At 37.6% G+C, this 27,939-nt stretch overlaps 5 protein-coding genes across 14 annotated transcripts; 2 read left to right on the top strand and 3 right to left on the bottom strand.

Annotated features, from left to right (window-relative positions):
- Nucleotides 1-39: 39 nt before the first annotated feature.
- Nucleotides 40-5,798, bottom strand: LOC113724769 (probable arabinosyltransferase ARAD1). Of its 3 annotated transcripts, XR_011828418.1 has the most exons (10): nucleotides 5,221-5,798; nucleotides 4,857-5,033; nucleotides 3,922-4,079; nucleotides 3,691-3,838; nucleotides 3,061-3,176; nucleotides 2,833-2,971; nucleotides 2,199-2,309; nucleotides 1,833-1,901; nucleotides 746-1,013; nucleotides 254-354 (listed from the first exon to the last, which is right to left on the bottom strand). XR_011828418.1 is itself a non-coding variant. In XM_072073118.1 (9 exons), exons 1-9 carry the CDS (start codon nucleotides 5,695-5,697, stop codon nucleotides 846-848), a joined length of 1,563 nt encoding a protein of 520 aa, XP_071929219.1. In that variant the 5' UTR covers nucleotides 5,698-5,798; the 3' UTR covers nucleotides 40-845. The 3 variants fall into 3 exon arrangements, 2 of the variants coding, with proteins under 2 accessions (XP_071929219.1, XP_027103449.1); XM_072073118.1 differs by having other exon boundaries at nucleotides 40-1,013; XM_027247648.2 differs by lacking the exon at nucleotides 746-1,013 and having other exon boundaries at nucleotides 40-354; nucleotides 5,221-5,796.
- Nucleotides 5,799-7,282: 1,484 nt separating this feature from the next.
- LOC113724768 (TOM1-like protein 1) lies at nucleotides 7,283-11,989 on the bottom strand. Of its 4 annotated transcripts, none has more exons than XM_027247644.2 (4): nucleotides 11,743-11,989; nucleotides 10,785-11,389; nucleotides 9,980-10,225; nucleotides 7,283-7,903 (listed from the first exon to the last, which is right to left on the bottom strand). In XM_027247644.2, exons 2-4 carry the CDS (start codon nucleotides 11,301-11,303, stop codon nucleotides 7,481-7,483), a joined length of 1,188 nt encoding a protein of 395 aa, XP_027103445.2. In that variant the 5' UTR covers nucleotides 11,304-11,389; nucleotides 11,743-11,989; the 3' UTR covers nucleotides 7,283-7,480. The 4 variants fall into 4 exon arrangements, with proteins under 4 accessions (XP_027103445.2, XP_027103444.2, XP_027103446.2 ...); XM_027247643.2 differs by having other exon boundaries at nucleotides 10,785-11,385; XM_027247645.2 differs by having other exon boundaries at nucleotides 10,785-11,365.
- Nucleotides 11,990-12,906: 917 nt separating this feature from the next.
- LOC113724766 (uncharacterized) lies at nucleotides 12,907-16,352 on the top strand. Of its 4 annotated transcripts, none has more exons than XM_072073115.1 (8): nucleotides 12,908-13,098; nucleotides 13,680-13,942; nucleotides 14,092-14,150; nucleotides 14,371-14,430; nucleotides 14,529-14,598; nucleotides 14,877-14,946; nucleotides 15,803-15,829; nucleotides 15,930-16,352. In XM_072073115.1, the coding sequence occupies exons 2-8, from the start codon at nucleotides 13,727-13,729 to the stop codon at nucleotides 15,956-15,958; spliced, it is 531 nt and encodes a 176-aa protein (XP_071929216.1). In that variant the 5' UTR covers nucleotides 12,908-13,098; nucleotides 13,680-13,726; the 3' UTR covers nucleotides 15,959-16,352. The 4 variants fall into 4 exon arrangements, with proteins under 4 accessions (XP_071929217.1, XP_071929216.1, XP_027103442.1 ...); XM_027247641.2 differs by having other exon boundaries at nucleotides 12,909-13,098; nucleotides 15,949-16,352; XM_027247642.2 differs by having other exon boundaries at nucleotides 12,910-13,098; nucleotides 13,683-13,942; nucleotides 15,949-16,352.
- Nucleotides 16,353-17,155: 803 nt separating this feature from the next.
- Nucleotides 17,156-19,815, bottom strand: LOC113724765 (lysine-specific demethylase JMJ13-like). The gene is made up of 7 exons (XM_027247640.2): nucleotides 19,774-19,815; nucleotides 18,682-19,018; nucleotides 18,329-18,485; nucleotides 17,956-18,175; nucleotides 17,747-17,800; nucleotides 17,587-17,666; nucleotides 17,156-17,510 (listed from the first exon to the last, which is right to left on the bottom strand). Exons 1-7 carry the CDS (start codon nucleotides 19,813-19,815, stop codon nucleotides 17,192-17,194), a joined length of 1,209 nt encoding a protein of 402 aa, XP_027103441.2. The 3' UTR covers nucleotides 17,156-17,191.
- Nucleotides 19,816-23,838: 4,023 nt separating this feature from the next.
- Nucleotides 23,839-26,914, top strand: LOC113724764 (syntaxin-22). 2 transcript variants are annotated; one of them, XM_027247638.2, is made up of 8 exons: nucleotides 23,839-24,001; nucleotides 24,096-24,316; nucleotides 24,404-24,497; nucleotides 25,119-25,258; nucleotides 25,612-25,689; nucleotides 25,994-26,151; nucleotides 26,319-26,419; nucleotides 26,569-26,914. In XM_027247638.2, the coding sequence occupies exons 2-8, from the start codon at nucleotides 24,135-24,137 to the stop codon at nucleotides 26,629-26,631; spliced, it is 816 nt and encodes a 271-aa protein (XP_027103439.1). In that variant the 5' UTR covers nucleotides 23,839-24,001; nucleotides 24,096-24,134; the 3' UTR covers nucleotides 26,632-26,914. The 2 variants fall into 2 exon arrangements, with proteins under 2 accessions (XP_027103439.1, XP_027103438.1); XM_027247637.2 differs by having other exon boundaries at nucleotides 26,566-26,914.
- The last annotated feature ends 1,025 nt before the right edge of the window (nucleotides 26,915-27,939 follow it).

Genomic DNA, 27,939 nt, shown 5'->3' with positions numbered 1-27,939 from the left:
AAGCTTTTAAAAGGCAACAAAAAAAAAAAGAACTGAAAGTGGACAACCAGTTCATCATCTGTTTAATTTAATGTCCCCGAATTTCGGGAACAATTTCTTTCCCGTACACTTCTAAACTTCACAAGTTCGGACTTTGCCACAATTAACCCATGATACTTGTGTACATCTCGAACCTTCAAAACTGCGGAGCAAAATTAAAGCCAAACAGAATAACCTGTTGCTTCATCAAGCCAAGGAACTTGGCATGGTAATATTGGGACGCCTGCATTCACAAGTACACAGACTTCTAGAATCTTTCACCACACGCTGGGATCTCCGGATATGAAGCTTGATATTCACTAACTTGCCCGCGATCTGTTTCACCCAATCATCAGACAGACATAAAATTATAGTAGTATCAACTTAGGAACAGCTAAGCACCTCAAGCAAAAAAATACAAAGGAGATTCTACCATCCCTTTGCGCATCGCATCATACCCTCGATTATAATTTACCGCTAGATTGTAAAATAAAGTAATTTTGACCCTTTGATTGTAACAATTTCAATGATTTGAAATATAAATCACTATCTTCATCGAGAGGTTTCTGACAATTCCAGATAGCTCCCCCAAGTTTAAAAAAAAATTACACCAACTCCTTACTTTTAGACTTTATGTAACAACGTAGGCCCAACAAGCTAGATTTTCCTTCAATTATCCTAAATTACCCTTCTATTGAAAAAGAAGAAGAAGAAGAAGAAAAATCACCTTCTTTCCACCCTTTCACTCAGCTCAGAGTATTAACAAATCAGTCAAGCAAACACTCCAATTTCAATCCAAAATCCAAGCAATTCCGTTATTCCAGGCATTACAGCCTTAGTGCTTGCCAAACCCCAACATTCTTTTGACAATCAACCACACCCCACTCTTCAAACCCCATAGCCGGTATGATCTCAACATTAACAAAATCTCGCCTACCACCACCATTACCAATACCAAGAGCCATGCCCTCAATTCTCCAAAAAATATCAACATCCTAGAAATGGAGGCCAAATTCTTATTCATAACAAAACCACAACCAACAATTGATAATCAGAGAAATAAAATAATTTTTTGGATGACAAAAAAAAAAAAGCAAATTCCCAACTTCAGTCCCTCTTCCTCTTCTAGCATAACTGGATTATTTATTTATCTTTCACTGTGAGCATCTTCCTCTCCTTTTTGTTTGATTAAAAAATCTGATCCCTCAGTTGAACTTGTAATTTGGCAATATCAATTTTCTACAATCTGAAAACCTAAAGATAATTGAAAACAAGAGGGGGTTTAACAGTCTAGTAAGAAATAAAGAGGAGGAATGGTAATCGACACTAGAAGAGGGGATTAGTTGTGGTGTTGTAGTGTTGTTTGCGGGAACAGAGAGACAGAGTGATGGGAGGAGAGAGTTAAAAGACACATGAAGAGAGGAGGAGGAGAGAGAGAGATGGGCGGTGGTTGAGAAGAGGAGTGAGATTAGAGATAGAAGGGCAGTCGTTTGTTGTCCATGGCAGAGATAGAGTTTTTTATTTTTCCTTTTCTTTTTTGTCAGTGGTACACCTTATTGCAGAAATCTATTAAGTGAAGGTTAATATAGTCATTTTAGTGTGCCAAGCGAGGTCAGTGTAATTTTTAAAACCTGAGGGGAGCTAAGTGAAATTATCAGTAACCTCAGGGAAAGTTTCTGAAGTTATCCCTAGTAAAAAGGAAAAACCAAGTCTCCTAAGCTAACACTTTGTTAACAGCAGCTCTCAAAATTAACAAAATAGACTGCACAGAGAACAACATGGAAACATAGAATAAATAAGCATGAGTAACAAACCATTCTCCAAGCCAAGTCTTCTGCGCCAAGTGGTTGAGCTGGATGGGAATATAAAAAGTGCCTCGAGTACTGTAATCATAAGAGTACATTAACAAAAGCTGGAAATATCAAGAGATTACAAATTTCATATCTGAAGTAAAGAAAAAGTGCAGGGGAAAACATGCCACAGTTGCCATCAAAGTAATACATTTTCTTTTATCAGAGTAAGGATTTTGTCAAGCACTAAATATCAATAATATTCTGAAACATGAATGTAACCCAAAAAAGGGAAATTTTGAATATGTAACAAGAATGGTTTTCTTGACAAATTAACAACAATACATGTCACAATAATGTAGCAAGAAAAAAACATGCAAAAGCACAAACCTTAGCTAAATTACTTTGGAACTCCCGAACTTGAGAGGGGCTAATACTTCTAAGAAAACTTATAAGCCATCCTGGCTGCAAGGCATCGGCCGAGGAAACGAGCAAAGCTATCTGCCAAAAGAAAAGGAAAAAAAAAACTTCACTCAATAACTGTAGATTTGCTGAACTCTCACAGCTTCGCCTCCTCTTCTTATTCACTTCTACCACGTCAATTTCTTTTCCCTGTTTCACCACATACATAGAAACACACACAGACAAACAAACATGCATACATCTATATAGACAGACACACATCATTACAATGTATGTGGGCTACAGTGTGTATGGGTGTGGATACACATATTTTACAGCTAAGGGCGAAGGTGAAGGAAGTGCAGAATAACAAGAATGCAAGACCATGAGAAATTTAAGGTAATCTTTGAAAATTCAAAGAATTGGACAAAGATGATGATATTGCAAAACACAATTTCCAGTTATTCTGATCAGTGCAGATGACAACACATATATGCATTGACATTAAACACTTCAAAGCTTACAATATTAGTTTTGCTTAAAATGTCTTTTGGCCGTGATAGAAGATCAAGATGCAGTGAAGAGCACTTATAGCAGCCAAAATATACAAGATTAATAGTACCTTGCGGTAATCAAGAATTCCTTCAAATGGAAGCTCCAGTTCATCACTAACTATGACAGGAATGCACCCACTGACAATTGCATCAAACAATCTAGCAGATGATGGAGTATCACCAGCAGGACTCAAGCAATATACAGACCTATCACCAAGAAAGCAGATACATCCATTACTAAATTCACAACCAATGACAAGACTGCTAAAAGTACATTCAATAGAAGATCAATTTACTTCCGCATGCCGCTCTGTGCTGCTGCTTTCCCACCCTCTCCAGCTGTTCCTTCCTCTATAACTACGCCTTCAGCGCTGCTGAGTTCTGTGACAAGTTTGGCACGTATCTTACCACCCTGAAAAGTAGCATACCCACTTTTAAGCAGCAGCATTATATTAGGATGCACAAGCCAAACATAATTCACATCACAAGAGTTCTATTGGAGAAAGAATAATGAATAAGGATTTGCAATCAAGATTATTATGCCTGACTTTGATAATTCAGCTGTTGGTCATCAGTCAATCATCAAATTATATATTGGTCACATAGATGAGAATTGTAATTTCAGGAGATAATAAGGGAATAAATTTGACCAAACACTCTTAGACAGACAACCTCAACTTCTGAAAAGCTTCAGTCTGAATTCATTGAGAATCGTTACATTCTATCATTCACCAGAATTTTCCAAGTAGTCCTTCTTATGCTTCGAAGAATGGATTACCAGTTTTATCATTCACCAGTTTTATGCTTTGAAGAATGGATCACAAGTCAACTTGAAAAACCTTATGTGACTCTTCTAATTTGATTGTAACAGAATGTATCACCAGTTTTGTCAAATATTTACTTATAAACGAGGGAACGAATCTTACAGCATTTCTTTTAAGCCTCCCACGAAAAAACAGCAATGTAGTCCTTTTTGACTGAGTTTCAGAGAAGCATTTGGAGTCACAAAAATCAACATTGGGTACATAAGGAAGTATGAGATCTTTTTCGAGATAAACTTGTCCAGGCTTGTACCTGAAGAATTTCAATTAAACATCAGCAACTGCAGTTTATTCAAGGAATTCAATATATGTGCAACCTGAGAGCTAGATAATAACCAGTTCCCGGTTGAGTCCATATCTGGCAGCAGCCAAATAGCATTTTTCATATATCTGCGGACAGACTTAAAGGACCAAGGATGGTGTACTGGAAGAATGTGATCTCTTCCCTCAGAGCGCTTCCATGCAGGCTGATCAGTCACCCACTTCAAAGCTTCCTACATTCATGATTGAAAATACATTAAACGTACTACTTTCAAACATATAAGCATGGCAAAAATCCAAGAGAAAATAAACTCAAGCAGCTCAATGGAAAAAAATGAAGCCTTTGTTTTCCATGAAGCAAGTTAGTAAAGTGAGAAAACTCAATAATGTTCATAATATAGAGCTCATTAGAATTGCAATCCCCAAGTTTACTGGACACTGTAAAGTGATGTGATGCACATTGCAGGGAAGCCATGAAAGAAAAGAATTAGTTAAAAAATAAAAAAAAGCTCTCCCTGTTGATGATATGTTAAAAGTTTAACGAAGCATATTAAGATGCTGAACAATCCTTTCAAGTAAAAATTTAAAAATCCCTTAAACATCAGAATTAGAGCAATTGAAAAACAAGCTATCACAAGACATGCTTTTCAACTCAATCTTTGTACTTCTAGAACGAGTAAAAGTATAAAAATATCCAAAAATCTTCACTTGCTTATAAAACTTATTAATAAGCAATAAGCACTTTGCTGCACACTGAACTGTGAAATGTGGAGACTCTTGATAGAACTAATGCACTCGAAAGACTTCCTTCCCCACCTCCCCGGGCCCCCGGGGGGAATCTCACTCCCAAAACAGAAAAAAAAAAAGAGAACAATTAATACAAATAACCGCATTGATATGATAATAGTTGTTAGGGGAAAAAATGAAACAAAACAGGAATTATTTGGAGGAGAATTTTTTTTTTTTTTTTTTAAAAAAAAGCACTAAGAAAGGGGGAAAAGCACTCACACCCTATAGAGAGCTTTGCAATGCTGTTTCTCCAACAAGAAGAAGCTAATGGTAGTAAAAAAGGGAATGTAGAAAAGGTCGGCTTCCTCCTGCCTGTGGACCCTCACTACTACATTCCTCAACAGCCTCTCAGACTGTGGCGCAATCAAATCCGCCCAAAGCCAGTAGTCAATCGAATGCTGCCAGAGAGTACAACAAAATAATAATTAATAAAACACAAAATCAACACCATATTGAAATTATAAAGGAAAACGAATCCTGTATTTCAGGAAGAAGGGAAAAAAAAAAAAGAAGCGGTAGAAACTAGTAAGTAGCTTGGGAGTTGCAGAAGTAACGCGTGGATAGCTGTAGTAATATGATTATTACCTGCTCGATCAAGCGGTGCACGGGACTGCCGTTAGAAGTGAGGTTGGAAGTGTCTCTGTAAGTATTGCGAAAGAGCCAGAGCAAATCGTAAGTGAATCGGGATGGCATTTGGTAGACATAGACCCTGAGAGGCGGAGGAGGAGAAGGATGGTCGTAAAGCCTTCTAGTCTCAGCGATCCATACGGAATCGTCTAGGTTACTAACGTCTTGAAGGTCGGTATCGTCCGGTTCCGGAGGTGGGGGAGACTTGGTGGTGAGGAATTTCTCGAGGGAGACAACGAAGGAGTAATCGGCCTTTGGGAGGTTGAAGGTGGTAGGGTTCTGAGAGGGGTGGATTGTAAGGGGCACGGGCGGCTGAGAAGAATGCGAGGAGAAGATGAAGTAGAGTAAGAATAAAGCAAGGAAAGCCAGAGTGAATATGAAGATCGGAGATCTGGTGGTGGTTTTGAGCGGGTACTGTCTTCCGCCACCGGCCATTTTTTTGGATATATTTTTTTTTTTTTATGGGTTTGGGACTTTGGGGGGAGGAGGTTTACATACAGAACTTACCACTGCGCGCGAGAGACGGAGAGACTGATACTTTTAATCATCGAAGTGGTGGAGGAGTGACGGTGGCGGCTGGCCCCAGCACCCCGCCATTCTTTTCATTTTTGGATTAATTACATTTATTTCCCCTGAGCTTTGACCAAACTGCTAAAAAATCCCTGAGGTTTGTCCAAATAACAAACACCTCCCAACATCTAACTTCCATCGAATATGTTGGAGGACTGATTTCACTTTAAATCTCCAAAATTATACCACTTTCTCACATTATATCTTGAAAATTTATTTTATTGTATTCTCAATTGATTTTTTAGAAATGATTTTAAATTTTTTAGTACAAAAAAACTAAAAATCAAAAGTAGGCCTTATGGAGATTTTAGATTTTAATTCTAGCCTAATTTACCGTATAAACAAAATTACCTTCCAAAATTTAACATAGTTACTGAATTACCTCAAGATTAGACAATTTTTCATGGTCCTTTTATTTTCTTCCTATTCTCATTTCACTTCCACATTTATCTTTATGTCCATTGTTTTTCAAATCCATCATTTATTCTTCATACAAAATTAAATAATTACATCAAAAATTATTTAATTAGAATAAAATTTTATTTATATAGCATATAAGGGTAACATGGTCATCTTCTATCAAAATCAGCATTTCAACCCTCGCCACAGATGCAATGCCGTCTCGTCTCATATGGAAAACTAAATTATAAATTTTTAAGGCACTCCCGCTACAGCAACTAGGGATGACAATGGGGACGGGTGCCCGCGGGCAACCGCCCTGCGGGGGGCTCTCGGGGCGGGGGCGGGGGCGGGGGGGGGAATTTTTTCCCCCCGTTTAGAAACGGAGCGTTATGATAATGATATTATTAGTTAGATGTATTATATAATGTATATTAGTGCATGTAATATAATTAATATTATCAATTATATCAATAATTAGACATGTCTACTAATAGAATTTATTAATTAGTTATATTAAATTTACTAATATATTTATACTAAATTTCTAATTATACTTAATAGAATAACATTTTTTCTAAAAAAAAAGCACAAACACAATAATGAATTAGTGATTGTATTTGTACCAAAAGTGAAAACTTAACTATTTTAGTTGTATTTATTTCATCATATTAGATTGTATTCAAATAATTTTTGTTTGATTATTTTTATGAATTTCAATTGTAAAATTAAAATGGATAATAACTTGATGATGTTTTGACATTTTAGTACTTGATTATTTATTAAAATTTAACTATAATAAAATTTTATTAATCTAGCGGGAAAAATTTTATTAATCCCGCGGGTACCCCCGCAGGGGAAGCGGGGCGAGGCGGGGACGGGGCGGGGCGAGTGGGAGGCGGGGGACGGGGCAGGGGCGGGGGGAGTTTGTAGGTAGCGGGGCGGGGGATGGGGGAGGGGTCCCGCCCCGTCGCCACCCCTAACAGCAACGCACAAATGCCATATAACATCGTCGACCCAACAAACGGTTCTACAATTATGTTCATGAAACTCAGTCAAATTTAGCCTTCTTATACCAAATGTGCAGAAACAAAGGTACTCAGAAACTCTTCCAATATATATATATATATATATATATTAAAGTCATCATGCTTTAGGATCAATACCGCCTAAGTTGAATTATGAACATAATCAAACGCTTCCAAGTGCTCCGAGAAACACTACTACTACTCCTTCACCCACAGCGAACTCAGAAGGAGATGAGATCATCCTTCGGCCCTTGCTGCTTCTTTGCATTATGCCCTCCTTCAGAAGTGCCACCTGGTTTCTTTCCAAAGATCATCTCATCGAGATCATCCATCATTTCATCATTGTTCCCTCCCTGCGCACCAGTTCGGGAACCTGCTGGTTTTCTAATTAATGCATCTTCTTTTCCGACACGGGGTGAATCATCTGGCTCAACAGCCACTGGTATCATAGCAGGTTCCGGCTCTGGCTTCACTTCTAATGGTTTCTTCATATCGTCATACTTGGAGAGGACCTTTTGAATTTCATCATTCACATTTAATGCTTCAAAGAGCAGCGCCTCATTATCCCCAGCTCTCTCAATGATTCGCTGCACAGTGTATTGAGATTCCCTACACTGCTGTACCAGTGTCACGGTCAAATCATCCTGTGAAAACAAACAAAAGCACCAGAAGTGAGAACAACTCAACTTTGGGTCTAAATTGCAGTCCAATTGTAAGTGTTTGAATGCACATGTGTGGCTGAGTGTGGAGAGAGATAGAGAGAGAAAGAGAGAGATCTTCAAGCTCGAAAAAATCCAGAGACAAAGCAGCCCTTAGGGAACAATTATAGAAAGCTAGCAGCTGTCTGGATTTCCCCACACACCATAAAGTGTAACCTGATGCTTGTGCGGAATTCTATCAAACTTGATTCTGGTGGAGAAAAATGAGTTCATACACAAAAGATCAAGAGATTGAGATGATCTCCTTAAACCACCCCAATCCAATTTTGTTTGCTTTTATAAATTTAAAGTGCATTATGCACTCTAGTCAATGGCCTAATACCCATTGGTTTGCTGCTTTTATGTCATATACTTCTCAAGAATACAAGGTATACATGTATATGGCCCAAACTACCTCAAAGTGAATATATACAAAATGATTTCATATTACCACCCATTATCAGTCAAATAAGATATCCTGCAGCCACCTACAGTGGCTGGCTTCCAGAGATTCCCATGCCAAAGCTAAGTCACTATCCCTTAAAGTTACGACTGCATCCCTTGCCGATTTCCGATTTTGTCTTCTAAAATGATATTAACATAGTCTATTTCTCACAACACCAAAACATAAACCAAGAGACATTTATTGTTGTTATTTGTCATGTATTTAGGATAAAGTCTTATTTCTAGCAATAAACTATAAAATCAGACAAGTTTCAGCCATCCAAAGTATAAAGACAAAAATCGACATTGTTTCAACAGAAGAAAGCCTATTTTCACCCTGTAGATTTACCCAGAGATCAGTTTCCTGGTTCTGCGATTTAAATAGCAAAATAAATGATGTTTATTCTGTGGCCTATTCCTTGACATAGAAGGAGACATTCCATTGCAATTAAAGAAGTAAATCAAGCAAGCCTAACTAAAATTCTTTCAAAGATCTGATACAATTCTTAATGAATAAAAGTTTTCATCACATCAAGCCTTGTCATGTTTGATTCTTCAAGTCATCAGCATAAAATATACATGCAAAAACAGAACAGGTCAAACACGATCACATACGAACTCAACTGCAGCAAAGAGAAACTCTAGATAAACATGACAGCTTGGCATAACAAACTTCAGGTTGCACAATCAGTAAGAAGGATACATGCCTAAATGAAAATACAATAATCTCAACCTCAAAAGAAATCAATTATTACAACTCACACCTCACCAAAACCTGCTTGAAAGAGAATGGAGAAAAAACCAAGGATAATTAATTGTACCAAATGCAACCATAATCAACAATGTAACATAAAAATCATGCCATATTCAAGGAAAGAAATTAATCAATGCATTTTCCTGGATGAAATTCCTTTCCAAAATCCATGCAACGTACACCTATGAAGCATCTTATCTCTTAAAACCTTCAGCATCTCGTGAACAAAATAAATTTAAAAAACAAGTCTTTAGTCATGTATATAGATAATCAATTTCCAAATGCATGCTCAAGATCTTAGTTAAAATAGATCAGATAGATCAAGCCTACACCACCCTCATGCAGCTGTACTACTCCAGAATTCATACTTAAGCACCTTGATGAGGAGTGGCTTATTGTCAGATGCATCATCATGGTTAGAATAACAACCAAATTAGTATGATAGCTAAAATTTTTGAAGAGAAAATGACTAAGTAAAAGTTGTTTGCTCATAAAGCAACCATGCGACCCAAAATCTCTATCCACTCATACATGCAGCCTCCGCAGCAAAAGAAAGAAAAGAAATCCTATCTCATTCTCCATTTGAGTGATTAAATTCCTATTTGAAGATAATGGATCAGATTGAAATTTCTAGAATGTTACACCTGCTTAAAGAAAGGATCATAACAAAATACTCAGCATAAGCATTCTGTCTGTCTGACTGAAGAAAAAATCTGTAAGAAAAATCAACCTGGCATTTCCTTTCAGCTTTCCAATGGAAATAAAAATCAGCAGTACAAAAGTTCGATTTTGAGATATGACTGCAAGAACCAATGTAAACATACCTTTAGAGCATCCTGCTGTGGTGAAGACGATAAAACAGTGGCAAGAAGCTCGACACTGTTTCTTGCAACATCAAATGCTTCTTTTGTTTGTTCAGCCGAGAAGGTTGGTGCAGGAACATCTTGATGAAGTTGTGGTGCGAGAGCAGCATTTGTTTCCGAACCTGAAACTGATCTTGCAGGAGTAAATATTGGGGCTAAACTCTCATTATCGCGACCAGGGAACCTTACACCTCTTGATTTTAGACTCTGAAATAGAATTAAAAGAGAAAATTAAAATAAAATAAAATAAAGAATTTGAATAAGAAGAGAAGTTAAGGAGTAATAAAAAAGCTGCAGTCTACAAACAATTTAGCGTTTGCCAGGAATATTCACATTCAATTATCACAAAGTTTTGAGGTATTCCATCTCTTCGGTGGAGAAAACTTACCAAAAACCAATTCATCCATCACAAGTTTTCACATTAAAACCACATTAACAGGATGAACATGTACACACATTCGCTTTAACTCATGATTACATATTCTTCAAGCTTCCATTTTTAAAAACAATGAAGACATACTTGTACCAGTACATTCCTTCCACCAGAATAATTCTCAAAAACAGAATTCACTGATATATCAAATCAACTTGTGCAAACTGAGTGAAAAACAAAGAGCATAAAACACGAAGTAGAAGTTCAATGGCAAACAGAGGTAGGGATAACAGGGGGTTAATATAAATTGCAAAATTATAAGAAATGTAACAAGAGAGATATCAAGAGACAGCCAATTAAGGAGCAATCGATATATGGGATATACGGTAGCACCTTGTAAGTCTCTTCAAAAACGGGCAAGTAACGGAGCTCGCCCGAAGATTCACCCCATGCTTCAATGAGAATGAGAGCCTTGTTGCGGTTGTTAACAACGGTCTGGGGATCATCAATCAGCTTGACCATCTCATCAAGGACCCGCTCAGCAGCAACCTCAGAGAACGCCTTGTCACAATTTTTTACCACGGTTTCGAGCAAGACGAGAGCCAAGTACTGAACCCTGGGGATCTTCAACATGATTCGTTTCTTAATACCGCGTACTAACTCGACGCTGTTGACCCTGTCGTGATTGATCATGTCGCAAATTTCAAGATTAGAGGCCCAATCAGGGTCGTCTAGATTTTCAGAGGTGGCTTCCTCGACCACCTTGTCGGCTTGGTTGGGGCCTTGGAAGAATTCCTTCATCTTGAAGCTCATAGAGCTCACACCGGCACTGATCTTCTGGCCGACCTCGGATCCTCCAATCTTCAAGCGCTCGCCAAGGGCGTTGACTTTATCCATCAAATTGTCACTCATTTTTCTAAAATTTGTCCAATAAATTGGTACCACAGTATATTACTTCCACTGGGAACTTCAATCTGAAAAATCCGCCGAAGCTCTGGCTTTTATGTTATCCCACAACAGAAAGAAAGTAAGCAAGCCCGAAAATCAAAGTCACAAGTATGATTTTACTGGATTCATCAATCAATTGAAATCCACAGACAAAAACTTAAAACATTCCATTCAAACTATCCGACAGGAAATTATTTTCCCAAAAAAGGCAAGAGAATTCCAGGGCTGATCACAAAAGCAAGGAATCGAGGGAAGGGAAGTCAATTGAAATAATTTTTTAAAAAAAAAACGTCGGATGTACTCACCGCATAGAAATATATCGATGGTGCCGGATTTTGTTTTTTCAAAAAAAAAAAAAAAAAAAAAGAGAAAGAAAGAAGGAAAGCGTCGAATGAGACGGTACCTTAGACTCGAAGGCGGACAGGTCTTGAAGTAGAAGGCTGAGTTGGCAGTAAAGAGATGATGGGTAGCGTGTTGATTGAGAAATTGAGAGGCAGATAACCGCAGCACACAGCAGGACAAGTCGACTAGCCTCAGGAGAAAGGGATGGGGAAATTGGGAATTGGGAAGGCCAATTGACTCCAAATAACTTAGGAGAGGAGACTAGTGACTTTTGATGATGAGTTGGGCCCCTTTGGGGGCGCCTTTCTTTTATTGCTGTGGAAAAATTCCCCTTTAATGGGTCTCCCTTTTTGAACTTGCAACGAGGGGAAGGGAAGGGTCTCAACTCTCAAGGGAGGACGGTGTTCTTTGACTTTTCAATGCCTGTTGAATTGGACCCCATCCGAACCCGGAAAGTTCAAACCGGCTGAGTTGAGGGTTTCTTTCTTCTTTTTTTTTAATTAATTTATTTTCACGCGGTGTTCTGCTTCCTTTTGGTTCTTTTTTTCCACGAATGAAGAACATTTTTATAACTAAGCCCTGTGGTCCAATGGTTACTGCCCAGCCTTCTAACGCTTGGCGATGATGTTAGGAGGTCAAGGATTCGATCATTGTCTCCCATAAAAAATTGTCACAATATGTGACGGTCATCGTTGACTATTTTCGATGGAATTTAACGGAATTCGGTAAGTTTAATAGTCGAAATCGTCATTTTTGTTAAGTTTAACGGACTCTGATGTGTCGTTTTATATGTTTTGAAATCACGGGGAACTTTTCTGTGTATTAAGCATATCACAGAGGATTTTTTTTTGTTTTTAACCCTTTTTATAGATGATCTATATACTTTTTTTTAACACTAGCAAATTTAGATTGTAACGTACAATATGAATTCAAATTTAAAATTTAAATCATGTATATATAACATATATTTAAAATTACTAATATAAAAAAAATTACTATATTATTAATGTATAAAAATTAATTCTTAAATATGCAGTGCCCCAATTTTTCAGTCATAATAAAGATTTATGCAAATTACCAATGTACAAAGTTGATTTACAATGCCACGTTCTCAAAATACTCCATGCTACGTCCCACTTTCAGGGGGTAAAGTGTCATTAAGCCTAAACAAATGCGGGGTAAGTAGTAATTTCAACTGTGGCCGGTGTCTGCAAAATAGGGAGAATTAGTAGGGCCGTAGCGGTTGTGGAAGGCAGGGCAGTAGAGTAATTTAAGTTGTAGACTTGTAGCCCAGCCAGTTGAGGAGTCCGCCGGCCAAACGCAACAAAACTTGACGACGACATTCTTGTCGATCGGCCGGGCCTATTCTGCCAATGCGCTGCTAGTTTATTTGTATCTTTTGTTGCATCGATTGAAGGTACCTGCAACTTCTGGTTATTTATTATTATTGCTGCTGCTTTGCTTGCTTCTTCACGTTTTACATATTACTCCACTTGGATACTTTTGTTGTATTTGCTATCCCTCTTTGATTTCGACTCTTTATCTATTCTCCAATTCAGCTTTCGTGCTGTGTTATCTTCACGTTTCGGATTTTTTTTTTTTTTTTTTTGGCGTTTGCTATTTCGAAATATAATAGTAATCTAGGTTAATTAGCCAACAAACATATTTCTATATGTCTTTTGGAGAAAACTGATTGAATCAATATGATCTGAACTTTCTTAATCGCCATTGTGATTGGAATTGAAAATGTCCAGGGTTCACATGGATTCTCTGCACTAGAAATAAATATAGTAGTGTATTTTTCCAATTTTGCGTTTTACACTGGTTCTTGTTACGGGTGAAAAAAAGAAAACAAAAGAAAAGATTTTCCTCATCTGACTAGTAAAACTCGAGGAAAGAAAGAGTCTCTGACATCTAATTTTTTCCATTAGTGATTGTATTTGCTATGGTTACTCTCCCCAAATTGCTCATTTTACAAGACTTTGTGATTGGGTGCAGCAGGGAGACTCGGGGTTCTATTGCCTGCTTCTTTTGCCCCATTGGATATGATAGACATGACATGGCTCAGTGCCTTCTTACTTGGAGCTGGCTGTCTTGCTTTCGGCTACCTCATTGGCATCCGACATTCTGCTCGTCTATTTCGTTCCACTGCAGCCTTAACTGACACTGGTACACCTATCACTTACCGGAAAAACAACAACCAGCTCAAACCAGCCATCGAGATTGAAAAGCTAGCTGACATACTTGAAGATTTTAAAATGGTCCATCTCTAGTCTTCTCTGAAGATTTGCGTGCCCTTACTTGCATTCCAGCAGGCCCCAATGTGCTCTCGACTTGTGCTGCTTTTTTTTTTTTTTCTGCATAAAGAATCCACTAGCTCATTTGCTCTTCTTTTCCCAATCATATGTAGGTTCTGGTTGTCCGGAATGACTTAAAGATGGGGAAGGGGAAAATTGCAGCTCAATGCAGGTGCGAATCATTTCCTACCAATTCAGGCTTTCTCTGGCCTCTAGACATGTGTGATGATAATTTGACAAGTGCAAGGGTGATGTCCCTTTGGGAAATGTGCATGTTGATGAATACACTAACATAGTTCATAGAATGAATATTGAGCTTCTCTCATGTGCTTTAATCTTGTTTTGTGATGTAATTGGTTCTTACTTTCTGTCAAACAATTTTTGAATCATAGTCATGCAACCTTGGGTCTCTACAAAAAAATCCTTCATCGGGCACCAAAAGCTTTGAACAGGTAAATTCCTAGGTAATCCCTGCTTGGGCTGGCTCTAGTCAAGAGGCACTGTGTATGTTTTAAATGCGTGATCCCTTTTAGGCTTTTCTGATGTGCAGGTGGGAGATGTGTGGGCAGGTTAAAGTGGTTGTGAAAATTGAAAGTGAAGATGAGATGCTGGTTTTACAGGTGAGTATTTTGCATTTTCGTCATTGACATGGCAGAAACATAATATCTGTCTTATGGTTGGTTAACTTTTTTAAAATCATTCTACCGCTTTGACTATAGCACTTGCTTGGCTGCCATAGTTGCCTCTGCTAGGTGTAGTTGGATTTGCAATCCATTGAAGAAGTTAACAAAATAATTGCTCAGTTGAGATCTTATATTTGTTTTTCATGTCAAAACGCCCTAACTGACATTTTTTTTTGTAAGCCTTAACTGATATTTACTATTGTGTAAACTGACAGGAAAGGGCAAAGGCACTCAGTTTACCAACGCACGTTACAGTTGATGCGGGTAGAACACAGATTGCACCAAGTGAGTGGCTAAGTTACCTCCTGTTCTGTGATTCTCCGTTCTTTTATATTTGTCCAATTTTAAGAGGAGATGCCTACTCTTTTGCATTTCTTTTTGGAAGCGTTCTGACAGAGCTCCTTGAATAGTGTGCCTTGCAAGTTGCAACTCCCCCAGAATTATGAACCCCCTCTTACAAAAAAAAAAAAAAAAGTGGGGGCAGCATTGAAGGAAAAAGTTAAATAGGTCAAAGAAAACAAAAATCTAGGTTTACTTTTTTTCTTTTTCTTTTTTCCTAAATGATAAGAATCTAGGTATGCTTAATGTCCTGATTTGTGAAATCTGAATAATGTTCTAGACATAATTATAGACTGAAGCCTAGGGACTTGGACATTGTTTGCACTTTGCAGGAAGAACGAAGAGGACATCCTTGTAGAAAGACGCTGGATTTATTAAGAGAGGCTGTAAAGATTTTATAGTTGAGAGGCGTATCTAATAAAGCAATCAATTAGTTTAATATATATATATATATATTGACACACACACATATATATAAATCATGCTTTAAGCAACTGATTTCTATTTTGTGAGTTCTACTTGGAATTAGACAGAGGTATAGGAATATAATTGATAGGATTTTGCTTTGCAGTGACTAGTCAAATTCCACAGTGTCTTAAGTTGTCATGGTTAAGGAAATCGTATCAAGCGAGTTGCTTTTGGAATTCATGTTTTTGGAGTAGATTAGTCCGTTATGGCAGATCTGTAATGATGTCTACCCTGTTTGCTGCCAATTTAGCTGTCTTTGCATAGGCGTGCTCCTATTGTCTTTGGATTAATTGAAGCAATGCCTAATTATTTCTCTTTCTCTGCTTTACAACAGATTCGAGGACCGTGATGTCTATTTTGGGTGAGTTTTTCTTGTTCTGATATCTGTACTGTTCAAGCCTTGTATTTGAATTTGTTGTACGAGTATTTTGCTAGCCTTCAAACCATGAACATCCTTGAAGTTGGTTGCTGTACGTGCAGGACCTGCTGACATGGTGGACGATGTTACTGGTGGATTAAAACTTTTGTAGCGGAATGGGAAGTGTTCACTTCTGGCAGACGGGACGGGCGACCTGTTTGAAGGACGAATCTGAGCTGTATCAAGCAGGTACAGAAAGAAGGTCTACCACTCCTGGCGGGGAGCGGGCGGCTTGATGGCTGCTTTCTGACCTCGTCTTAAGATGACGATGACGAAAAGATTTCCCATTCTGTGGGGATAGAATCTGTTCTTCTAGTCTGTGAGTTGCGGGCTTTCTTTTCTTGATAAGAAAATGTTGCAAATAAGATTGATATTGGCATGGCTGTTCCTTGTCCAATTGTGCCAAGATTAATGATGATTGATAAAATGTGAAAAAGTAATCCGTCAATGAATTTACACTTGAAAAGACGCTTTGAATGAATGAGTCACTGCAAATGCAACGAAAAAAAAAATATTATATTCATCTTCCATCTTCCACAGATAACAACCAACGTCTCATTTGTCGCTCAACCTCCCGGTGGATCCCTTTCTCCCGCTCGAACATTTTTGCCACATCCTCCATTTCTCGCATGTCATCTCGAATGAAAAGATTACGGCTGCTCCCACACGGGCATTTACAAATGAGGCTTCCTGCACAATATATGTATGGTAACCGCTCAATAATTAAGCAAGTGCTGCTGATTATAGCTTCACCAACCAAGAAATTCTGGTTTATTTATGGGAATGCAACCGCAGTACGAAGTAGGAGAAAGCCCGAATCATATGATGGTTAGTATGGTATGATTTCAGACCAATAAATAAAATAAAGTTTTTGGGAAGGGGAGTACCATGGAAGAGGCAAATGGGATCGGTATAACAGTTGCACATCAAGTGTCCAAGATAACATTCCCGTCTGCAAAGGATGCAGAAGATGGTTCCCTGAGACTTTGGATGTATGTTCACTGATGGTCTTGATTTCTTTATTCTCCACCGGGCATACTGATGCAATCTCAATAGGCAAGCAAATGAAATCTTCAAACAACGAAGAGGGACCAAATCGGCATTCTCCTTAATTTCATACTCTGAAACTAGCATTGCTTCTTTGCAAAGCAGCTCTTCATAAGGAATAACCGGCATTTTTCTAAGGCGGGCGTAACGATGGCTAGCTTCGGCTCCAAAAGGATACCAATCAGCAGCTGCAAAATTTACTGCCTCACCACAGTTGAAGCCTGCAGAAAACAGGATGAGAAAATGCAATCACCAGAGTTATACATCTCGGTACGTCCTGCCATGAACGAACAGCAGCATACCATGACTAAATCCAGCGTGATATGCTCTTGGGAAGGTAATCACAAACTCCCCTGGCATTTGCACAGCCTTGTAAACAGGGACGCCATGCTGAAGCAAAATTTTGGGAGGAAACATGGTTGTTTTCTCTGCAAGAACATTGAAAGCTCCATCCTCTCCATCTACAGACAGGAGGCGGTCATACACGCAGTGCTGGACGACGTTCTCAAACTGAAGTGCTGCATTACTGGGAACCCCGTACCAAGTCTTAGGCGCCCCACAATGATGGTAATTAATGCTACAGGAGAAGATAAAGTTAGGATGCTAAGTTGAAAGATGAGACCATCGAGAATAGTCTGACTGATGGAAAGAACCTGTAGAGATAATGATCCTCAACGTGCCATGCAAACATGCTAAAGAGCATTCCTATGTACAGCATGGGATCCGTTACTCCCTGAAAATAAGGGTTATCTGGTAAGGCCAAAGGAAGTTGCTGTGATACTTGAACATTGTTCAGCTTTGATAATGAATTACCGGGATTGCATTTTCCAGCAAACGCAATGTGCACCAATGCAGGCGCGGAAGTTCCTAAAATGAAAGATTCCATCAAAGGCAGAAGTGGAAAAGAGACCCGCGCTTCCTCCCCCCGCCGGGGGGAAGAAAGGAAAGTCTGGCGAGATTGGTACATTACTCAAAGCACAACCAAACACAAGGTGCAAAAATTTAGGACAGCGAAATGCTACCTTCAAGTTCCATTTACTTCCTGAAAGAGGATCACCAGAAGAACGTGAGAAAGCACTACCATCAACATTAATTGCGTACTCAACAGTTCCTCTCTTTCCTTTTTCCATTTGGTTCCAGAATTCCCTTTCCAAATATGCCGAAGGGAGACATCCAGAAACGCAATATTTTCGAGCCGCTTCCTGGTTGGCCATGCTCTCAAAGTTGCGAAGAGTATAATTCCTAGATGATAGCCGAAGTACAAAACAGATAGATATGATCTTCAGAAGATGATAAAAAAAGTTCAAATAGATTTGACAACCAAACAATGATACTATCAATCAAGGGATAATTTTCCCACTCCAAAGTTCAATTAGACAACATAGTTGATAATACCTTCCTCTGAAATGGAAACTGATCTTGTCATCATTATCCCATTTTGCAAGCCTTAAAGGTTGCACTTGAGTTGTGAATTTGAAACCTTTTTTCTCCTTCATCAGCACCACACCAGCAGGGATAGATGAAATCAGGGGAGAAACCACCTTGCAAATTCCTGGGATTCACTTTTGCATTTGAGTCATCATGAAAGACAATAAACTCCAGACAAGAAGAAGCTCATAGTTGTTGCTAATTCATGCATGAGTACGTCTGCAATTCTGCATGCTACTTCGACATAACGGTTTCTTATCTAGTAAAGTAGGAACCAAATGATCAGTTAACGTTGACAGGATTTTGAATGTTATTAGTACCATATTTTGATGCTTCTGGAGCAATCTTCTGCAGGTATACAAATGGATCATCAAATTCATCCATTGATGGATGATACACAGGACAGTGATGGATTTTGTCCATCCATCCGGGATTAAATGACCCTGCCAACTCATCTTCTTCTTGGGATCCTGACGAACATTTGGTAAGAACGGCTTCCTGAAGAAGATGCAGTGAAGAAGAAGAATTGCGAGTGGAGTGGAGTCTCCTTTTGGGCTTTGTGCTGGTAAGTGCAGGGAAAACTATGGAGGGGCGGTCTTGCTTAAGCCTTTCATTATGAGAATTGGTCCCAGAAGATAAGGTATGCCTGGCTTTCAACTGACACATAAACTAAGAAGCGGTTAGATTGACTTATTAAAAAGCGAATCCCTTAAATTCCTGCACTGTTGACTCTGGAGGAAAAGGCCCCCGGGGCGGGAGGGGGAGGGGGGGTGCGTTATCAAAATCACAGGGGAAGTATTTCAAATGCAAGAACATCAAGGCAATCATATAAACTTAAGTCGGTGCAAGACAGCCAAAAGAGAGACTATGGGATGCATTTTGTGAGCAAAGGATGGAGAGATCAAAGGCTTAATTAAAGAGGAAAAAAAAAGGAGATGGGTCAACTTAATCATTCATGATTCAACATCCAAAGATCATCAACGGAGTGTTGATGTCTAGAAGGAAATCAGGAATCGATCCATTTATGATGTCTAGTTCATGCTAAAAAAGGGAAAACATGGTCAATGATCCAGTAAACAATTGCTGTCTAGTACTTCAACGCAGACAATCAGTAAGATTTCCCCGAGCGAGACTTGCCCCCAAATTTCTAGGAGATCAGACAAGTACTAGTAGTATTAGCATATTCTTTCAAGAAATATAAAAAAGAAGACAAAAATCCACATGGAAATCAGAGTCGATATAGTAGGTATCATATTAAGTAGAAAGAAAATTTTCAAAATGAAGCAAAAGGGCCGCAAGCACACATACAAAGAATCAGTCTCAGTGTGGAATCAAGTGTCAAAACGAAACGGAAGAACATAGGAAAAGGAAATTGAAAAGGGGAGATCGGGCGTAGTGTCAAATTTCAGTACCGTCTTCTTCTGTACCGTCTTCTTCTGCTTCATCATTGACATCCTTCAAACGATTCCCTTTCTTCTTTTTTTTTTTTCCTTCTTTTTTCTTTTGGTAGCAGGGGAAATGGCGGGTAGCGAAAAATTATAATTGGGGAGAGATTCAATATCACTAATTAACTGCTTCAGAAAAGCAGAAGAGAGAAATGCTGGGGGTGAGAGAAATGAGAGAGAGCTTGTATGAAATAGAGAACATGTTGGAGAAGAAGCGTCCCCAGTTTTCAGGGGGTTGGATGTTGGGTTGGCGCCTTTCCAAACTTTTAAAAAAAAACAAATAACAATAACAATAAGGGTTAATTTCAGAAACCTCCCCTGAGGTTTTCCCTAATCACACCTAGCACCCCTTAACTTTGAAAAATCACACTTACCACCCTTAGAATGACAACTTTCATCACATTGTCAGCCCTTTTGTGTAAGAATTGTATTTAAAAATTGTTTATAGGAGAGAGACTATTTTTCTGTTCCATTTTTGCCCTACTGGAAGATGAGTTTTGAATTTACAAGATGGAAATAAAAAACAAAGTTATGTTGTGATATTATTTTAGAAGCTAAAGCGGCAAAAGTGCAATAAGCACAAGAAGCTTCTTAACATTGATACTGCAGAGGACCTTTGGGCAGGACCATTCCAACTTGTCTAGTGCTTAAGCTATATAAAGTAACTTGGAAACAAGATAACAAAATATCATTCACCATAGATTTCTTTAGGCAAATTGTAAAAACTGATGCATCAATCTAACACTGATTGCTATCTACATTTTTTATTTAGATTACAAAATCAATTTGATGAAGTCCAAGTGCAACATGCAATGCTATAATTGTTTACCAACTGTTTTAGCCTTCATATTCATAGGCAATTCAAAGTAGAAAGCAGAGGAATTTGAACCTGTTTTGTATGATACTTGTGACAATCCAATCAGATGTGTATTTCCATGGTCACATGTTTGGCTATGTCTAAGCCAAACTAAGATTCCAAAAAGTTTGCTACTATTCATATCTATTCATACAACTAATGCATCAACGTGTGTTTCCAAGCAACTAGTGCATCAATGCGTTGCTATATATTATAAGATTAGTATATGGCAATGCATCATTGACATCCTTCAAACGATTCCCTTTCTTTTTTTTTTGTTTCCTTCTTTTTCTTTTGGTAGCAGGGGAAATGGCGGGTAGCGAAAAATTGTAATTGGGGAGAGATTCAATATCACTAATTAACTGCTTCAGAAAAGCAGAAGAGAGAAATGTTGGGGGTGAGAGAAATGAGAGAGAGCTTGTATGAAACAGAGAACATGTTGGAGAAGAAGCGTCCCCAGTTTTCAGGGGGTTGGATGTTGGGCTGGCGCCTTTCCGAACTTTAAAAAAAAACAAATAACAATAACAATAATCGTAAAAAAAAATAATATGAACTTTTGAAACTATATAGGTTCGGGTTTGGCCCGTTTGACGCGATGTTCCGCGTCTAGTTTGGGATTTTCGGGTTTTGTATTTTTTTCTTTTTGGTTTTTTTTTTTCGGTGGAGTGATTCGCAGTTACCATGACCACTAAAAATTTCAAAGGCGCCACTTCATCAAAATTAAAGGTCAATCCTAATGTTCTTGTAAGTCGTAGCACAATAGTAAGTAGTAACTAATGGAAGAAAAAAATTATTAAGCCTATATATATATATATATATATATATATATATATATATATATATATATATATGGTAACTTCTCTTCAATCAACCCCATTTAACGAGTAAAGTGATATGCCAATAGTTTCCAATAGTCAAGCGAGGATTTTTAAGATTTTCTCCAGTATTGGGTTTAGGGTTCGCATTCTGTACGTGATAGTTAAGAATGGGAATGGTGTGGGGGAAAGGGTGGAAGGGTAAAAAAAAAAAATGGAATCCCACCCCCTACTACAAATATATATAGAATGAATTAGTTATTCTCTAGTCCTCTTCGTAAATTTCATGGTAATACAACTTAAGTTCTATGTTTGAAATGACCAGAAGTTCTCTGTTTGAAAACATACCATTTGATTTATACTTTTTAATATCTGGCAAGCACCTTAAAAAAAAGTTAAAAAATTCTATAAGCACGTTTTGTAAATATTTCTTCTATTATTCTCAATTTTTAAAATAAACTTTTATTAAAATGATTTTCAATTGTATCTTAATTTGAGAGTGGAGATACATTCATAAGAAAAATAGGAATGTTGCAAATCCTGTAATTTTGAAAATTATCATTATACCCAAAAAAATTATCGAATTTACGAAATGTTTCAAATTATATAAAAATTTTAAAAGGGCAATAATGACTTTTCACTCAAAAATTATCAAGAAAATGAAATGTAATAACTCGAGCTCAATAGAGCTCGATAAGGCTCGAATGCTCGAATGGACTCGAGCCCATGCGAGTCGAGCTCGAGTACTGAGAGCAAGTTTCGAGCTCGAGTTCCAATAATACTACTCGTTCGAGCTCGAGCACCCCTATCTCTATGTTGAGTCAAGCTTGAGTATGGCGATACTCGGGCTCGACTCGACTCGATTACAACTCTAGTTTGGGACATTTAAATGAAACGGAAAAGAAAAGAAATGAATGGATCTTGAAGGGAAACCAAACGCTGCTACAGTGCAAAATTTTTTCTGATCAAAACGGGCGGAAAGCGAAGGAAAACTGATGGAAGCTTACAAAATTTTTTTAAATTGCCCATTTTATCCTCACAAAGGTATTGGATAAAATTTTATTGACATATATATATATATATCCAAAATCATTCCATTTCTTTCTAGAACTCCAAAACAACATTAAAATCTCTTCTTTTCTTTTCTTATCCTTTCTTTTCTCTCATAACTTAACCTTTCTCTTCTTTTCTTTTCTATTCTCAACTCACAAACTAGCTATAAGAGTCCTTGCGTGTACATGTTGATTTTTTGCGCATCAAACTCCACCTAAGAATTTCTCAAAAAAAAAAAAAAAAACTCCATAAGAGCACCACGTTGATTTTTTGGATACAAACAAAATGGACGCATTTATTTATTTCATTTTTCCTTTTTTTTTTTGGTTTTCTAGCCGCATTAAAAATTTTATTTATGTTTTCTTATAAGAAATCAGAAGAATCGTTCTAGATGATTTTTGTCTAATTCAATAAGAAATCTGTCATTTATATTCGACTCTCGTATCATTCAATCTATTGCCAGAGCAGTTTACAATATATATATATATTAAAAAGATTATGAAAAATTGAAGCCAAAAATTCTGTAAGAATTAGAATATCATGTGATGCTCAAAACTAGTAGTGTTTTTTCTCTGAGATTTTGTGAGAAACTTATATAGAGCTTCACATTGAAATTTTAGAATTTTCTTGTGATATCATCACAATATTCCAGCCATGAACAAATTAATATTTATTATAAGACACAAAAGTAAGAACAATAAAAAAAATATTAATATTGTATAGGTCAGTCCGAAGTCCCAACTCCAAAAGGCAAAAGGCCGAAAAAATTGAAACAGACAAAAGGCGAGAGACAGAGGAAGCTTCCTGACTTGGCTGCTTTGTGGATGTGCAATTGCGCGCAGCAGCAGCAGCAACAGCAAGCAATCAGCCCAAAAAAAAAAAAAAAACTATGAAATTAATGGTAGCAGAGCCTGGCGAGCACGCCACATATAACTTCTTTTTTAAAAATAAAAAATTATAGTATCAATCATTTCTCACAAATCATTAAATTGAGGTAAATGTAATTACAACCCTATGTTTAATTGTTTTATATTGATGAATGCATAAATACATCATCAATAGTGTTTTTATATTATTCATATTTATATTAAAAAATTATTGCATTCCAAACAGTGAACTACTATTATATTATAGAGTCTTTAGAAATTTGTATACATAAATTTATTACAATTTGATCTATAATGTATATATATATATATATATATATATAAAAGAAATAATACATATTTTTTGAGATATTATTTTGATTCCAAGTATATATATTGCAAGGGGTTAGTTAGAATTGAGATTTAAAAAAAAAAAATTTAATTCCCTCCCTATCCACCTTTTTAAATTCCAGTCCTCCCGGGCCGGGAAAGAACTCTCCCTATTTTGTTGCACGGAAGAATTTCCCGGTTGTCCTACCTCAACTACTAAGTTTGAGACCGGCTACAGAAGGCAGATCTCCAAACCCCACAGCCCAAAAGAAAATGTTAGTAAGAGATTAGGAGAGGACCTTGAAACTTGTGGAATATTTATGAGTTTACAGACTACTGAACAGGAATCTTTTTTTTTTTTTTTGTTAGTACTTGAAAGTTGGTGACTTTCTGGCAAAAACTAAAAAGATGAGTTTTGAAGACCTTGAGTTCGGCCGGTCGATGACGATACGTGGTGATCAGACGAAGCAAGACTGTAGTCGGGCGCTGGCCGGCGATGTCTTTCGAATCAAAACAGCCCTGGCTGCCTTTCAACGCCTCGTTTACAACCTTGGAACTCCTAAGGACACCCCTCACCTCCGCCACAAACTGTATATAATTTTAATATATCCCTCTTTCATCATCTGAACAGTTAGTTTCCTCTGAATCTTTCCACTAATGTCCGTATTGATTTGCAGGCATACATCAGTGCTACAAATTGGGCAATTGCTCGAGGATGCTTCAGCCAAGCTTAAGCAATCTACCCAAACTCACCCTCATGCTCCAGACGCTGTAAGTTTTTGTCCTTGGGATGCCACTGCCTGTCCAATTCTCTACATTTTTCAGGTCGATTTCCCCCTGCCCCTAACTCCCATCTTTATTAGTAGTATGGAGTAAAATCAGAGAACATTTGCCAAACGAAAATTGCATCTTCTGCTGATTAAAATGACTGACAAAGGGTTTGGGCTATGGAGGGTGCGGGGAAGGTACTCGCCAATATGGCTTCGAGAGTTTGAAAGACTATTGCATTGCTTCATTTATTTATTTTGTCATGCGTAAATGCCTGTCACAACTTATCTTGCTGCTTCACCATCAAAGAAGAAGAACAGCATCTTAAATTGTCTCACCTCATGGAGAGAATGCCGCCATCATACTCCTAGCGACTGCTGCATCAGATGCCTTCCTTTATAAAAAGAAAAACGTTATGTTTTGGATTAGATGAAGGAAACTGCTTTACACGATTACCGCCAAAACGTATAGCATACATTTCAAAGTGACCTAGGCGTAAAAAATGCTCTTGCAAAGAACCTTCCCTCGGATCTCCCTCTCATGCTTGTCTGCTCGCCTTGTCCGTGTTGGGATTGAACATTGTGTTGCGGCTCAGTCATTCTTCTGCCTTTGTGTCAACATCAGGCGAGCAAGAAGATTTTTGATGAGAAGCTTGCGAAAGAGATTGCATACATTCATAGAGAGTTTCAGAAAGCCCAAAGGCTTGCAGCAGAGAGGGAATCAGCTTATGCTCCTTTGACTCCCCACCAAATTGTGTCATACAGGTAACTTTTTGGGATGCATAATCCCAAACTCTGGAATTTGATAGAAAATTTAAAATAACAGAAACTGTTAACGTGTATCCTGTTTGAGTTCCGTGTTGTTGAAATATGTGCCTTATATATTTTAACTGTCAAGTCGTTCAAGAGCCTTAGAAGAAGAAGAAGAATCCTATGCAGTTGATTAGATGAACAAAAGCTTAAAAAGATTGCTGAAACTCTACTCTCTTTGGTCCCTCTTTAAAGGTTATTTGTAAGTATGAGTCCCCACATGGTTGTGGGGCTTCTCTGTTTAAAAATCATAAACCTGCAGTATTTGCTTGATGCTATGCACTTCATACCATGCGATTTGTTTGCAGTGATAGCCCTAGTGAAGCGGATATGATGAAGTCGATGAGGAGTAAAGAGCATACGTCTCTTATGATCGATACAAGAAGGTAAAAAGAAAAGACGCTATGGGTAAACCTGGTACTGGTGCAGATGCGTTCAATACCAAATCGAAATTTGCTGTTACTATTTTCTTATTTTCCCCAGTATCTTCTTAAACGATGGATGACCTCTGGTTGGTTGTAAATTCGACCTATTTCATACATGGGCTTGTGTTCTCCTGTGAAGATAATTAATAGTAATGAAAAATGCATAGCCCTGAATTGTTAGTGGATCCATTAGTACATCCTACTGCCGCAGTATGAACATATTATTGCGTCTCATGTTAGTTTGGACTATTTGATTTGGTTTCAGTCAGGACGTCATTAATGTGGAAAGCGAAATAGTACTGAATGAAGCCATAATAGAAGAAAGGGACCAAGGCATCAAAGAAATCCAGCAGCAGATTGGCGAGGTGAATGAGATATTCAAGGATTTAGCTGTTCTCGTACGTGAACAAGGAGCTATGATTGGTTAGTCATATGCACTTGTTGTTGTGTTCACCTGATTTCTATCCACAGTTCTCTTTTTTTTTTCTGGCCGGTTTTTGGGAGTGGGGGAAGACTGGAGAGGAGGGAAGGCGTTAAAACTAAAAAAGGAGCGCTACTGCAAGTGGTGGTAATGGTTTTCCATTGTTCAGATGATATCGATACAAATATTGAAGGCTCCCGAGATGCTATTGATCAAGGCACTTCACAACTCACAAAAGCATCCAAGATCCAACGACCTAATTCCTCTACGGTGAGTGCCTCCTCTCTCTCTCTCTCTCTCTATATATATATATATATACACACACACACACACACACATATATATATATATATATATGTTGCTGCTCACTTTGATGATGTTTGCAATTGCTTTTGGTGGTTTAAAATTTGTTGTAGAAGTGTTTAGTAGTGGTGATTTTTGGAATCATCCTTCTCATCGTCGTAGTGGTGGTGGCGGCGTGATGGATGATTTTGTGTGGTGTGGTGGAGTCAGGCAAAGTACGAATCGAAGGCCGTCCAACTCTGCCTCATCAAGTCCGCTTGTGATGGATGCTCCTCCGCACAGCCATTTCGCGCGTTTTTTAACATAATAATAATAATCATGTGTGGTCGTGAATAAAAGACCACACAGTTGATTAGATAAATATGTACCAATTGGACTTTCGTGAATCATTGGACTTTCGTGACCTGTTATTTTCTTTCAAAAAAAAAATACAAGCCTGTGCGTCTGTTGCTGACACCAAAATGTATAACTTGTGAATCCCGATGTGGATGCCATGCTAGTATTTTTCGTTTTTCTTTCCCACGAGAGACAGACAGAGAGAGAGAGTCTAGCAAAGAATTAATCACAATAAAAACTATTAAAAAGTAGATATAATTTCAGAAATTTCTCCTAATATTACTCGTAATATCATTTAACACCCTTTAAATTTTTAAATCTCACTTACCTTCCTTAAATTGACATTTTTTAAATAATAATTTAGTTCAGAAATGCAAGAAAGATAAAATTATGTATGACATTCTTAGATGCGTGTTTGGTCATTAGATCATTTTCATTAACATTTTTAATTCTGACTTATTTATAATCCTTTTTTTTTTCTATATGCGGGGTTTATATTACAAACTACAAGTATAAAGAGATTATTTTAATTTTTGGTATAACTTAAATTACATAATATATTATACATATATTTTTTAAAAAATTTCTTGACTCCTTGTAAGTATTCCAAAAAATTTTTCAAAATGTTAATTATTTAAAGAAATCTTTTTAAATAGTTGCCTTTGATTAGATTTTAATTTACTCGTGTTGTTGCTGTCTCACTATCACCTCAATACAAAAAAGTATGAACCAATATTGGGTTGCGGTTTATTATTATTATTATCTACGTTCTTTGGTTTGAAATTCTTTTTGATAATTTTTTAAATCAAAATTATCCCTAAAAAGTAGAACAAAGTACTGTGGTAGGAGTATAGTTATTAAACTCGACCAGATCCAGCAGTTGAATCGATCAAACCGATGGACCCGTCATGGAGTCGGGCTGAGTTAGCAATTGGATTGGAGTTGCGTATAATTCGTTTTGAACAGTTTGACTCGGACAGTGAAACTGTTGACCTATTAAATCTAGTGGGTTTTGAAAATTTTTTTGATTTCACCTTTTTACCCAATTTTTTTAATTTGATTAACCATACCAGCATGGGCGTTGTCGTCTTATTGACAGTTAGATGAGAAAATTAAAAAGGGATATTAGGGTTTCTTTTTTTTTGTTTGAC

This window comes from Coffea arabica, chromosome 2c (genome assembly GCF_036785885.1).
Source record: "Coffea arabica cultivar ET-39 chromosome 2c, Coffea Arabica ET-39 HiFi, whole genome shotgun sequence".
In the NCBI taxonomy this organism is placed as follows: domain Eukaryota; kingdom Viridiplantae; phylum Streptophyta; class Magnoliopsida; order Gentianales; family Rubiaceae; genus Coffea; species Coffea arabica.
Note: the sequence above shows the minus strand (reverse complement) of the source record. Positions and strands in the feature narration are given on the sequence as shown.

Excerpts from the sequence above, each read along its gene's own strand:
- LOC113724766 (XM_027247641.2), top strand. The coding sequence starts at position 13,727 with ATGATAGACATGACATGGCTCAGTGCCTTCTTACTTGGAGCTGGCTGT. Across the intron at positions 13,943-14,091 it reads TACTTGAAGATTTTAAAATG|GTTCTGGTTGTCCGGAATGA; the intron begins GTCCATCTCTAG and ends AATCATATGTAG. Across the intron at positions 14,599-14,876 it reads ATGAGATGCTGGTTTTACAG|GAAAGGGCAAAGGCACTCAG; the intron begins GTGAGTATTTTG and ends GTAAACTGACAG.
- LOC113724765 (XM_027247640.2), bottom strand. The coding sequence starts at position 19,815 with ATGTCAATGATGAAGCAGAAGAAGACGGTACAGAAGAAGACG. Across the intron at positions 19,019-19,773 it reads AGACGGTACAGAAGAAGACG|TTGAAAGCCAGGCATACCTT; the intron begins GTACTGAAATTT and ends TTTATGTGTCAG. Across the intron at positions 17,511-17,586 it reads GAGGATCATTATCTCTACAG|CATTAATTACCATCATTGTG; the intron begins GTTCTTTCCATC and ends CTTCTCCTGTAG.
- LOC113724768 (XM_027247644.2), bottom strand. The coding sequence starts at position 11,303 with ATGAGTGACAATTTGATGGATAAAGTCAACGCCCTTGGCGAGCGCTTG. Across the intron at positions 10,226-10,784 it reads TTTTTGAAGAGACTTACAAG|AGTCTAAAATCAAGAGGTGT; the intron begins GTGCTACCGTAT and ends ATTCTATTTCAG. Across the intron at positions 7,904-9,979 it reads CACAGCAGGATGCTCTAAAG|GATGATTTGACCGTGACACT; the intron begins GTATGTTTACAT and ends TTGTTTTCACAG.
- LOC113724769 (XM_072073118.1), bottom strand. The coding sequence starts at position 5,697 with ATGGCCGGTGGCGGAAGACAGTACCCGCTCAAAACCACCACCAGATCT. Across the intron at positions 3,177-3,690 it reads GGAGGCTTAAAAGAAATGCT|GGTGGTAAGATACGTGCCAA; the intron begins GTAAGATTCGTT and ends GCTACTTTTCAG. Across the intron at positions 1,902-2,198 it reads TCCAAAGTAATTTAGCTAAG|TACTCGAGGCACTTTTTATA; the intron begins GTTTGTGCTTTT and ends TTATGATTACAG.
- LOC113724764 (XM_027247637.2), top strand. The coding sequence starts at position 24,135 with ATGAGTTTTGAAGACCTTGAGTTCGGCCGGTCGATGACGATACGTGGT. Across the intron at positions 25,259-25,611 it reads CACCAAATTGTGTCATACAG|TGATAGCCCTAGTGAAGCGG; the intron begins GTAACTTTTTGG and ends ATTTGTTTGCAG. Across the intron at positions 26,420-26,565 it reads AACGACCTAATTCCTCTACG|AAGTGTTTAGTAGTGGTGAT; the intron begins GTGAGTGCCTCC and ends AATTTGTTGTAG.